General features: G+C 40.8%; 1 protein-coding gene across 1 annotated transcript; it reads right to left on the bottom strand.

The window, feature by feature from the left end:
• Positions 1–258: 258 nt before the first annotated feature.
• On the bottom strand, positions 259–4,163 carry smpdl3a (sphingomyelin phosphodiesterase acid like 3A). Its single transcript, XM_026999680.2, has 8 exons — positions 3,981–4,163; positions 3,476–3,689; positions 2,885–3,029; positions 2,625–2,721; positions 2,299–2,462; positions 2,012–2,192; positions 1,575–1,699; positions 259–1,143 (listed from the first exon to the last, which is right to left on the bottom strand). The coding sequence occupies exons 1-8, from the start codon at positions 4,081–4,083 to the stop codon at positions 829–831; spliced, it is 1,344 nt and encodes a 447-aa protein (XP_026855481.2). The 5' UTR covers positions 4,084–4,163; the 3' UTR covers positions 259–828.
• Positions 4,164–13,182: the final 9,019 nt, after the last annotated feature.

The raw sequence follows: 13,182 nt of genomic DNA, 5'->3' as shown, positions 1-13,182 counted from the left end.
CCCTTTCTTTGGCGCTATTGCTACCATCTTTCAGCAGCCATTGTAAAGCCAATCTTTGGTGGGACATTTACGATGTCAGTAACTACACAAACCAAGGATATGTGCAGTGAGGTGTAACACGGTTGGCTGGGGGTGGATGGGTATGTGAGAATAAGGGATCTTCTGACCACAAAAACTCCCCCCCCTTCATGAATTCCCTGCAGTACAACCTAGATTTGCATCTGGGGGAATTTTAATTTGAGGAAAATACAGACCAGAAGCTGTCACAGTTTTATTTATTTATTGTGCAAAGAAGAATCTTTCATGATTCTTGTTAACTGGCTTGGATGTGTGGCATTTTCAATTTATCACATGCCTAAATTAAAATAAAACAGTTAGCAGCAGGTCTCACCACAGTAAAACATAAAATATCTCACACTGCACTCACTTATAAAGCCATGTGGTCTTCTAGTATACCTGCGCTATCAGCCAAAATGACTGAATGAAAATTAAATGCGGTCATAGAAAATGCTGCTTAGCTACAGTGTTAAGCTACAGAAAAGAAAAAGCATGGCAGGCTCCTGGAAAGCAATAACAATAAAAAATAATCTTCAAGTGATCAGCTGGAAATGTGAAAAAAACCCAGTGAAAAAACAGTGGCTATAAACCTGCACTCTTTAACACAGACATGAACTGATAATATGCCCTTCCCTGGTAATAAAATCTTTGTTTTATTTAAAAAAGATACTCATAGCCTATAAGACTGACTCCCGTTAAAAACAGAAAAGGTAAGATCCATTCCCTTTGTTGGTGCAAAGTACGAAATAGAAGAATATCTCTTTTGTCTTTTTAAGCATTAAATAATGCTGCTTTACTTATACACTGTGAATAGGACTCATTGTCCAAAAAGCGAACAGAACAGACCTGTACTGTTTTACATTCATCCTCACAAGTGATACTGTCATTGTAACTCACCATGAAATAATTGAAATACTTCTGAAAGGCTTTGCTTTGTGGCACCTCAAACTCCAGGGCAAGTTTATACAGACTTTCTGGCTGAATATCTTTGATATCAAACGCTTTAGTCATGGCGTATTCAAGTCTCCAAGTGGGCCTTTCTTCTTTGTTTGCTTCGGTGAGATTCAAATAGAACTGCCAAAGATCCTTTAGAAAGAAGGAGAGAATGGGTTTACCAAAAGGGTGAAAAGCAGTGCAGGAGTACTACTCTGCAGAAGCACCTTGATTGAAGCATACCATGTAATTAAATCTGAGTGCCATTAATCACTCCACAACAGACCCTGGCTGAAGGATGGCAATCAGCTGGCACATCTACATTCTCAAACTAAGTGACCTCTCTCAAAAAGAAGCATTGCTTTTCACATTCTCAAGTTCATATGGTTAGATTATTACAAAGTTTATTTACAACATTTTTCATAAACGCTCACAAAAGCTTTTGGAGATGTGATAATGTTTTAATTTTATTGAGTACAGGTTTTAAAACTGTATATTTCTGATTCAGTCGAGCATTCAAATAGGCATATTTCTCTGGTGAAATGACCTTGAAAATCATGGTGTTTTTCTGAGGTGTCACCTACCTGTAAGCCATAGTCCTGGGAATTGTAGAGGTACATGCGGACAGCAGGATTATTTGAATACTGCTCTTGAACACTTCTGATTGGGGTCACAGCCGGTGTGACAAAGACAGAGTTGACAGGCTTCCCTTTAAATTGGTGAGGATTTATGGCACAGAATGAGAGCATGTATTCACCCAAAAAGAGCGTGTAACTTTTCCGCATGTTTTTCAGGGCATTCTCACAGCTATAGTGTTGGGTTGTTGCCCTTTCAGCTGTTGTACTTTTAGGAAGTGTATTGATAATGGTGGGAGTAGTGACGCCATTTCTTTGGAGATATATTCATAGATAAGAGGGCAGCGACAACCCCTGTTCACAGCTATCCACTATAGTTATTTAAAGACAATACAATAAATAGGTTCTTTAATGTGAAATTGTTTGTACTTAGAACAGGCTGTTACCTTGTCGATCCAGCAGAACCATTATGCTGTTGCGATGAGTGTGACCATAGAAATGGCCCTGAATGATGTCACTGTAGTTGCGGAATATGTCCACTAGCCTCTCGTTGAAGTGCTCCCTTATGGCTGTGGTGTTTTTAGCATACGGCAGGTAACCAATTGGAACATGTGCAATCACATAGGCCTCAAAGGAAGAGAGAAACAGAGCGTGGAAGCATCTGTAAAAGGTATACAAACTTATGTCCCATCAAAGCATGACAAATCGAAGCAGTGATGGAGTGTGTACTCACTCTCTCCATGCTCTGTTTGGACATCTCCAGCGTGTCTTCTAGCCATTGGAGCTGGTCTGCTGGGTCAGTCACGTTCACGGTCACCTTGTTGGGACTGTAGTAAAGGTTTGTGTTCAGACTCACCAGCCGGAGTCCAGGCTTAATCAGCTGAGAGTAAAAGCCACCTTCATAAGAACAACAGCAGATAAAGAGTAAAAGAAAGATCCACCCCCCCCCCCCCCAAAAAAAAAAACAAACAAAAAAAAACAAAACTGATACTGCAGGAACTGGAGCATCATAATAGTAATAATGAGCAAATGATAACACTCCTATCTGTTTAAATGTACCTTTACGCAGAGTAGCCAAGGCTTCTGAGTGCAGCCATGGAGCCCAAAGAGTGGCTGCAGCCTCATAAACTTCACATGCATTCACAGCAAGTTGATCCTGAAAGACACAAAGAAAAGTGCGATACTCAAAATAGGCCAATATGTCGATACACGGTCTGATTTTTATAATGTACTTTGGTATAATAATATATATTGTAAATCCTACACCAACACACACACACACGGTGACTTGCCAGACTGAGGGTAAGGAGGAGAATTACCTGTGGCCAGTAGTCATGGTTGCCCAGGGCAGGGTATACTGGCAGCTGAGGGAAAAACTGGTGTATGGTGTGCGTCATGTTACTGATTACACTGATCACAATGTCTGTGGATAGTTCATCTATTGGAACATGAGGGGGGCTGTCTCTAGAGAGAAGAGAAATGCATATACAAGGGGCACTGCATCAGCTAATAAATAAAGATTATATATGCAAACACAAGTACTAATGTGCACACATTGATGCTTTATTTTACAACACATCATGCTTAGAACTTTATTTGCGTATGTAGGATATGGAATGTAGGGATGTAGGTTGGATTAGAAAGTACATAACAAAGCAGATTTTTAAAACTTTCTATGAAAGTGGGACAATGTACACACACATTGTACACAAACACATTGTATATCATATATGAGCAATGTGTATTTTTTAGTCCACCAGTTTGAATGTGGAAAAAGTACAGTTCCCCTTTAAAATGTTCACTATCATATTTGCAGAAGTTTGCTTACAGGAATAACAGATGACCTCTCGTTAGAAATGGAAAACATACAAACATTTAATCGCAGAACTGCAGAAATGCAAATCTCATACCCTGTCCAGATAATAAACTCAGGCTCTAAATCCACATCCTTCATGTATCTGAAGGCAGATTCAATTAGCTGGTATGGAGAGTCACACAGGAAATCACCAAAAAGCCCTGGGTCTGATGCAGGGAAGCCCTTTGAGGAGAAACACACTTTGGTGGGATCTTCTGTGATATGATAGCTGGGATCCAAATGCAGGTCAGAGATATGCCAGAATTTGCCTGTAAATGAAAACAATATTCAATAGCAGGGAGGTTTTCAATTCAGACTTACGCTTTAGTTTATTCTTTAATTCTCTGCATGTTTTAGAATGCTCGTTGTTTCTTCTTGCACTGACCATTTTGTTTCTTAGGATATGATATATTAGTTACAGAGTTACAATTTTAGGAAAATTATAATTAACATTGGGGTAGGTTAACGAATTAAAATCAATCATAAACAACAAACAATAGCCTCTAGATGAGACTAAACATGGGAATCCCAGGAATAGAAGAACACTTTTAAAAACTCACTTATACTCTGACGGTGCCACTCCCGAAACGGGTCGTTTATTGGTACAGCAGAAATCAGTGGGTACAAAAACGAACAAGCCAAGTATCGTAAAATAATCCCCATACTTTATTACCCCTTGCCTGCGAAAGTTCTGCACTGAAAAATTATTTTCCGAGCAAAATCCAAACAGGAAGTGTATTGTGATCACGTGACGTACAACTGCGGTTTAAAAACTTCTGGCAGTCGCTGGAGCAGACTGGATCTTCTACTGTATGGGCAACAGTTACCGCTAGAGCGCATTGTAGTTTAGGTGAATTGTTTTCTTCTAATTTTAGAGTTAGTAGTAACAAGTGCACCGTAAATTATAGACTATAAATTATCTGGAATTGTGGTCAATAAATGGGATAGCTGTAGTATCTCGGTAAAACGACACGCAATGCTCTGTAAATGTTACTGTAAGTAATAAAATTCGAGATACAAAAAAAAAAAATCTTTGCTTCTGGATCTGATGACCTGTGGTGAAAGAAACCAGTGATTAATAAATATTCAGTATAATCACCAGTCCACTATTTAATGTCGAAAACAAGTTCAACATAGACTTTGTAAAAGAATAAAGAAAGCTGAATTTACAAATAACTCAAATCACGAAGGCTTACTTAGTGAACTCGGTGTGTGTGTGTGTGTGTGTGTGTGTGAGAGAGAGAGAGAGAGAGAGAGAGAGAGAGAAAGAAAGAAAGAAAGAGAGTGAACTGAGGTGTAACAATAAATTCAATAAATGAATGCGTATCAATAAATGCAAGCGCTCAATCTCCCCCCAAGTGGTAAACCATTTTGTACACGTTATCAAAGAGGAAAGTTCACGTACAGACGTTACATCTGCTCACGTTATTATGGACTTCTCTGAGAATTCAACACATTAACCACCCAGCAGCCAGTCTGGTCACTGAGAGGAGGTGGAACTGCTCCTAGAATGGTACAATAATAACAGTCAGTTCTGAATGTTTAAAAAGCAAAAGAAAGAATTGCTCTTTTTTGGTGCTGATTATTCCCCCCATGTATAAATGGCTCCACAGCAGAGAGACTGATAAGCACCGATACCCTTGGCATTCACATCATGGAAGACCTCACATGGACAAGCAACACCAGCTCCCTGGCCAAGGGAGCCAAACAGTGTCTGCCAGTTGGACCTAAATATCCTTCAATCTAATTATTTTAACACATGCTTCTTAAACAAAATTAAAACTGCAAAAGAAATTAGTTAAAATAGTTTCAGTCCTTTATTGTTCCATTCATACAACCCCTTGCAAAAATGTTGGAATCAATCAATTTAGTGGATATTCACTGTAAGCACACCCGTTTTAACTGCAGACTAATTTGCATATTTAGACTTGTGCCAATATTTGTTTTAGAAATGCAAATTACAAGATGTTACAACCACTGTTACACATGCACAACCCCCCCCCCCCCCCCCCACACACACACACCCTGCAATTTCCCAATCCCCTGATTATTGACTGCCTTCCCTTGTTTGCTTTTTTTGTTTGTTTCTTCCTCTTATTTAAGCCCATCACTGGAACTCTTGTCCAGTGCTGGACATTGTTTCCCTGCTGCTGTTATTAGACGCTCTGAGTGTTTACTGCTGCTCTGCTGTTATTAGACGCTCTGAGTGTTTACTGCTGCTCTGCTGTTATTAGATGCTCTGAGTGTTTACTGCTGCTCTGCTGCATCTCAGCACCTCAAGAGTTACTACCAGCACTTTACATTTATGTTTTCTTTTTAGCCAGCTTGCTGCTGTGTTTCTTTGTTTATTCATGATGGAAAATAAAGACATTCCAAACTTTCACTTGCAGCTCACTCCCCCCCTTCACCGGTCACACAAGGTGATTCCATATTTTTTTTCTCTACTTGAACTGACACAAATATGCAGTTAATTAAAATGATTTAATTAAATGTGCTTGAGGTATGTTTCACAAATCCAGAATGTTCAGCTATTATGCAAAAAGTGTGTAATAAAAGTGTTATATCTCTGAATTCTTTATTTCTGTGAAGTTAAACACTGGGTGAATGTCCTCTGAGAGTGGTGATTCCACAGTTCCATAATTTTTGTCAGGGGTTGTACTGACCACTGTTCCATCTTATAGCCTGATATGTATAAAAACTAAAAGAAAATGTGAGAGAGAATAGGCTATAAACACAATGGGAAACAACAACTGTTCTAGAATCAAATGTTCTGTGTGTACTTATTACAATATATTATTTTCACCATTAATATTATTGTTGTTGTTGTGTTTATGACAATGACGATGATAATAATAACAATAATAATTATTGTAAACATTTTTATCACTATGTGACTGCTATGTGTGTAAATAAGACAGGCCAGCATTTTTAGAATCAGTCATTATTCAGCTGAGCACTGGAATGGGTACAGTTAGTGACCTTTGTGTGCTTGAACATAGCATAAACTTGGTATTAGGTGTGCCAGTTCTAGTATCACCTTTTGGATTAGAGGGGTTAAAGGAGAAAGCAGAAATATTGCTGAATTACAGGAATCAATGCTGATACCTGGAAGTGCAAAATAAGTATAAGCTTTATATCAGACAACAATTTTTTTCATTTGTTGTCTGGTATAGAAACTTTTAATTTCAAAAGTTCAGCTTTTCTTGAACTTGTGCCATACGTCATGGAGATTGTTACTATAATAGTTCATGCATTGTGAAGAAACTGTCTATCATCTCTTTCTATATGCCACTAATTTTCAATTAGTACACTGTACAAATAGGGTTTCGAACTATTGTTTTTTATGCTTTCCATTTTGTGTTAACACATGAATATTAGTAACTCACCTCTTGCAGGGGAACACAGTCATGCCTTCAGAACCACTTAGTCATCTTCACTTAGTCATGCGTCCTAAACCTTGTTATAAAATGACCGGTAGTATAACATCCATATTCAACACTCTTGTGCAGAATGCCATGTAAAGAGTACACAGAGTAGAAAAGAATGACCTAGCTGGATGAATCTAGGTTTCTTTAATATCATGTTGATGGAAAGATTAAAACATAGTGCAAGCAGCATAAGTCCCTGTGCCATCCAGTATCAACAGTACAGGTAAGTGGAGGCAGTGCAATGGTATGAGGAGTGGTTTTCAGACGCTTACTGTTTCAGTCAGCAGATTACCCTTGCGAACAAACCTGCACCTACTTCATTCAGTCGACGCACAATGATACCCCTTAGATGGAAATGTCACATGATCCAAAATACATTCTAGAGTAAAGCAGGTCTACATTTAAGAAAAGAAAAATACAAAATATAAAGATGAAAATGGGGAAACGGGCAAATCAAGTAGAAAGTGACCTTAAAAGTAAAGTGTCAAACTCTATATAGATAAGTATACAGTATATATGAATGAATGAATGAATTCCTGTCTCCCTGTTCCTGTGGGTAGTCAGATTATTTTCTCTCCTAGAGGCCTGGATATTTGAGGATGCAGGGCATTTTCAGTGTTCCTAGGATTACACTCTTCTAGACTGAGATCGATGTTGTCATTTCCTGGGATCTGTTGGAGCCAACTTAATGGTCACAACCACAGCTCTCCTTCCCTGTCCTCCCTGGCCTGTTATCACACCAGCACTCACACTGCTGTCAGTCTTGACTACCACCAGAGGGAGCACTCATCTGAATCTAACCTCTCTCTTCCTGTTTCAACCTGTCCCATATTCTCCCCCCCCCCATTAGTTCCCTATATAAACCATTATCCATCCTCTCTGTGTGAAGTCTTGGCTCAACCTTGTTCAGTGAAAGGATAATCACTGAATCAATGTTGATCCCTGATGTTGTTTTAGCACTGATTTTATTTGTTGCTTTGGCCATTGATTCAGCGTTGACAAATCAACAATACTTAACATTGAACCAACAGCCCTCCCCAATGATTGAACTACCGCTGATGTAGCTATTGTTCATATTAATGATGTTGATTTAATATTGAAAGAGTTTTTACTCAATGGCTGTGCAATGTTGATTTAACACTGTTGATTTAAGCATTCTCAGAACTGGTCTATTGTAAAATTAAAGGACACAACACAAATTAATAATGTAAAACTGAAATTCATTAATATATTTAGAACAATAATATTTATAGAAGAGTGTGACTAAATGCTCAATGCATTACCTCAAAACACCTCAGGAAACATTCAAAACACTTCAGGGCAGTGGGTCAAATTCTGTTTTTTTTTTTTCTTTTTCTTCCATGTCCTTCACGATCTGGTGCACAACGTCTTCATAGCATCACTGATGGAGTATTGGGTAAGATTACATTGTTCAGTACAGCTTCTAACAATAAAGGAACAAGAAAAACACATCAGTATGGCTTCGTTAATGTCACGCCTCACTCCTCAAATGTCTTTGTGTGTTCTTCTGTGTTGCCACGCCCTCTCATGTTGTCCAGCTGTTCCGTATTATGTGTAATCATCTTGAGTATATATATGTCTCATGTCGTAGTAAGTTTGTTGGTGTTTAAGGAGTGTATAGTGTTCGTGCTTTGGTATCTGGGTTAAAATAAAGGTGTCTGATCGTGCTTCCTGATTGCCTCAAAACGTCACAGAAACACAAACCGAAGAAGGATGCCTGGGAGGGGTAAGAAGAAGGGGAGTAGACACACTTCCCCAGCCCATGCATGGAAGCCCGTGTGTTCTTGGGTACCTTCCTGACTCCCACAATTGGGGAGCGTGGTCCTGGTGCGGAAGCGGAGGAGTCATACGGGACTACGTCTGACTACCATGACTGGTATAATGATTTCCAGTCCTCGGAGTCGGACACCACGGACATCTTCTGTACCACTGAGAGACCATCGCTTATCCTGGCCTTGCTCCATGGGTCCACAATGGAGGATGGACCCGCTGGGTCCTACGGAGTCCAGCCTGACCATAATGACTAGTACTCGGAGTTGGCAACCGCTGGGTTTTCCAGAGACCAGCCTAACTACGAGGACTGATACTCTAATCTGCTGGGTCGTGCCTGGACCTTACAGAGGGCTATGTGGAGTATGGACAGAGAGGGGAGTGTAGTGATGTCGCTCTGGAGTCTGACATGGGCTGCGATCGAGAGGAGGACCCGTCGATGGTGGTTGAGGAGGTACCTCAGGAGGATCCCCCCTCTCAGAACGACACCATACGCTCCGAGGAGGACGAGCCCCCGGCATCCAAGGCTCCACCTAAAGCTCAGCCCAGGGCAAGTAGCCCCGGGCAACTGGCAGAGAGGCAGCGTTGTCGACGGAGGGGGAAACTCCTCCCCCTAAGACGAGGAGCACCAGAGCGCATGCGCCTACACCTAAGCCTTGGGGAGGCAAAAAGACAGCGGCACCGGGGCCTGCTCCCCAACCAGGCAACACAACTGGTACGCTTCCCTACGCGCATGCACCAGGGTCCGGACAGCCTCACACAACCGAGCCGGCGAGAGACACTCCCCCCCCCAGGCTGGTTGGCATCCGACCCAGCCGACAGCTGGGATTCCTCCATTCTTCCCGGGACTATTTAATATGTGTGGTGTAGTACCTGTTGCCGTCACCATGCCTGTTCCCATTACCTTAAATATGCTGATCACTTTGTTCCCCTCTGTGTCTGTCAGTCCCCGTTAGCGTGTGCATTTCTGTATCTATCTTTGTCCTAGACCCAGTCCTTCCCCCCCCGCGCTCCTGCTTGTGCTGGCCCGTGGCGGGCTGCCTGGTCCTCTGGCCTCGCCGTTTGGCCTTGGTCTCGGGTCCGCAGGCTGTTAAGCTGGCGCACCGGAAGTCGCGCCCTTGAGGGGGGCCTCTGTCACGTCACGGCCCCGCCCCCCTCCTGAAACGTCTTCGTGTGTGTGTGTGTTCTTCTGTGTTGCCACGCCCTCTCGTGTCGTCCACCTGTTCCGTATTATGTGTAATCGTCTTGAGTGTATATATATGTCTCATGTCGTAGTAAGTTTGTTGGTGTTTAAGGAGTGTATAGCGTTCGTGCTTTGTTATCTGTGTTCAAATAAACGAGTGTCTGATCACACCTCTTCCCTGCATCCTGATTGCCTCGAAACGTCACAGTTAAAGGAATATTATAACTTTAAATGATTTAAATATCTAAATAAAAACTGCTACAGTTAAGATAACAAAAAGGCTACCTCTTAAAACTTTTATGATTCTCATAAAAATTACTAAAGATTTCTTAAAACTGAAAAAAGTATTAACTTTTGAATGCTTCGTATCATTTAGGACATTTTAAACAATAGGTCTGTAATGTGTGTCTTAAAATCTTACCAAACAAGCATTTCTGCAACTTACTATACCTGAAAGGTTGCTTCTCTCCTTTGCTTGCCCAAATAAAGCTACTCACCAGCATGTTGTTAGTACAGCACTGTGCATTCTATTGGAGTGCTGCCACCAACCAAAGTAAAGTGTGAAACCTAAACATACAAGAAATACAATAAGGATCACAATCACTGTGTTTTTCCAGAATGGTTAAATTGAGGCTCAAAAAGTACAACAGATGCAAAAACTACTGACATCAGTAGCATATAATAATATGTGAGGTGTTATTGAAATTAACCAAAAATATATAATAATGCTTTATATTTTGAATTATAATATATATAATTATAATCTAATATATATATATATATATATATATATATATATATATATATATATATATATATATATATATATATATATTCCTCTTTGTTGTACAATTGCAGTTAAAATGTGAACTGTGTTGGGCACTACATGAAGTGCGGTCAAGGTGTCCTGGATTTGCCTGGATGGATGCCAGGAATGACTGCCGTCCTGCCGTCCCTGTTTCCGTAGTTTCCCGGTCATGTCTGTTTTCCTTTGCGTCTCTGCTCTGTTCCTTGGTTTCGTTTTACGCCGCCCCTCGTCTGCTACTTCATTCCAGTCTGTGTTTTGGTTCTCCCTGTTCCTATGTTCACCTGAGTCTGTTTACTGCCTAATTGTCCTGGTTATTTGCACCCTGTGTTTTGTCTTCTAGTTCGGCGGTTATTTTGGTATGTCTGGTTTGTCTGTCGTGTCAGTATTACTTCTGCTATTATTGTCCTCACCCTTGCCTTGTCAAATTGCCTCGTCCATGTGTTACCTCGCCTCTGTGTTTTACCCTTTGCCTTTGATTTTGCCCTCTGTGATCATTTCCCTCATTTAATAAACTGCCTCCCTGCGCGTGCATTCTGCCTCTTGCCTGTTCCTAAGGGAGAACGTTACACTGGAGCTCTTCAAATTCATGCTGGACTCCAACAATAGCTTTTCATATTTTCTTCACCTCCTCAGGAAGCTGGATCTACACATGTCATCTTCCTATCAGCAATGTTTTAGGAAAGATAATGCAAAAACATTTTCTTTTTTCACTTTTATGTAAAATGTAACCCCTGTATTTGCATCAACTGTACTGCATCAACTCATATCTAGAGAAAAGGATCGATGTGTAAGGCATGATGCATCTGAATATTGAACAGGCCTGCACTGATGTTTAAATGTGTGTGAGACACATATATAGAGCACAAATGCAGTGCAATACCCTTAAAGATGTCAAATTGTTTTAATGAAGATGGCCAGGGCAGAAACAACTTCACAAAAGGCAAAGAAAAAGATGGTAAACTAATCAACATTATGAAAAGTAGCACTCAGGAAGTAACAATCAAGACCTAAGAAACAATTGAAGCAAGTTTTGTAGACATGAAAGGTGTCACATGGGGTGCAAGCTCTATAGGTGTTTTTAAATGCAGATTAAATGCCTACACATTTACAATCTCTATTTTATTCTTTTGTTATTATTTTACATTTCATGATTTGTAATTTTGCTTATTGTTTGTAAAGCACTGACATTTTGGAATCAAAATAAAGTGTTATATAAGTTATTACTACTATTAGTAGTAGTAGCAGTAGCAGTAGTAGTGGTAGTATACACTGTACAGCTATCCTAGGCACTGGTTTGACCACCTTCATTATCAGAGTAGGCCTACTTCCAAGTACCCATCAAAAAAAAAAGCTTGAAAGTGGTCAAACTGTGGTGGAAGTGCTCAGTCACTGCCCCATCTTTCCAACAGCTCCTCAAACTGTGGTCTTCCAGCACCTACAATGGCTATGTCTATCTGTTAGAAATACACAGAGCAATGTTTATATTGATCCCAATCAGTCTGACTACAAACCAGCACATTCTACAGAAACAGCCCTCATAGAAGTGACTGAAAAACTTCATGCTGCTAAAGCTGCCAAACTGTCATCTGTTTTGATTCTTCTAGACCTTTCAGCAGCCTTTGACACAGTGAACCACAACATTCTTCTCTCTGTTCTTTCCAGGCTTGGTGTGACTGGCTCTGCTTGGAGATGGTTTCAGTCCTATCAGGAGGGATAATCCTATCAGGTGACATGGAGAGGATCCACATCCAAACCGTGTAGACTCTCCACTGGTGTTCCACAAGGCTCAGTATTAGGCCCCCTTCTCTTCTCTTTGTATACTCGTTCTCATGGTGATGTAATATCTTCTCATGGTTTCTCCTCATTATTTCTTTCTTTTCCACCCTCTGACACGCAGGTCTCCAGACGTATCTCAGCATGCTTGACTAACATCGTGTCATGGATGACAGTCCACCACTTGAAGCTCAACCCCAGTAAAATTGAGCTTCTGTTCATCCCAGGTAGTCCCAACCCTTACCATGACCTCACTGTTTCCTTCGAGAACTCCCTGGTATCACCATCTGAAGCTGCCCGTAGCCTGGGCATAACTTTGGACAATCATTCCCAGCTCATGTTTCTAATCTAATTCATTCTTGCAGATTCCTCCTTTGTAACATATGAAGGATTCAACCCTTTCTCTCACAGGAAGCTACCCAGGTACTTGTGCAGTCTCTTGTGATCTGATAGCTAGACTACAGCAACTCGCTACTTGCTGGTCTTCCTCTAAGAGCCATCAAACCTCTACAACTTGTCCAGAATGCAGCAGCACAACTGGTCTTCAATCTTCCGAAGTTCACACGTTACTCCACTGCTGCGCTCCCTTCATTGGCTCCCTGTAGCTGCATGCATCAGATTTAAAACCTTGATGCTTGCCTACAAAGCCAAAAATGGACCAGCCCCTTCATAAATGAGGTCAATGGTCAAAGCCCGATCCGTACCTCGAGTACTTCGAACCTCAACTATGGCTCCGCTTGAAATACCTTGCTTCAGGTCTCATGGACGACAAGCATCAA

This window comes from Electrophorus electricus, chromosome 3 (genome assembly GCF_013358815.1).
Source record: "Electrophorus electricus isolate fEleEle1 chromosome 3, fEleEle1.pri, whole genome shotgun sequence".
NCBI classification, from domain to species: domain Eukaryota; kingdom Metazoa; phylum Chordata; class Actinopteri; order Gymnotiformes; family Gymnotidae; genus Electrophorus; species Electrophorus electricus.
Note: the sequence above shows the minus strand (reverse complement) of the source record. Positions and strands in the feature narration are given on the sequence as shown.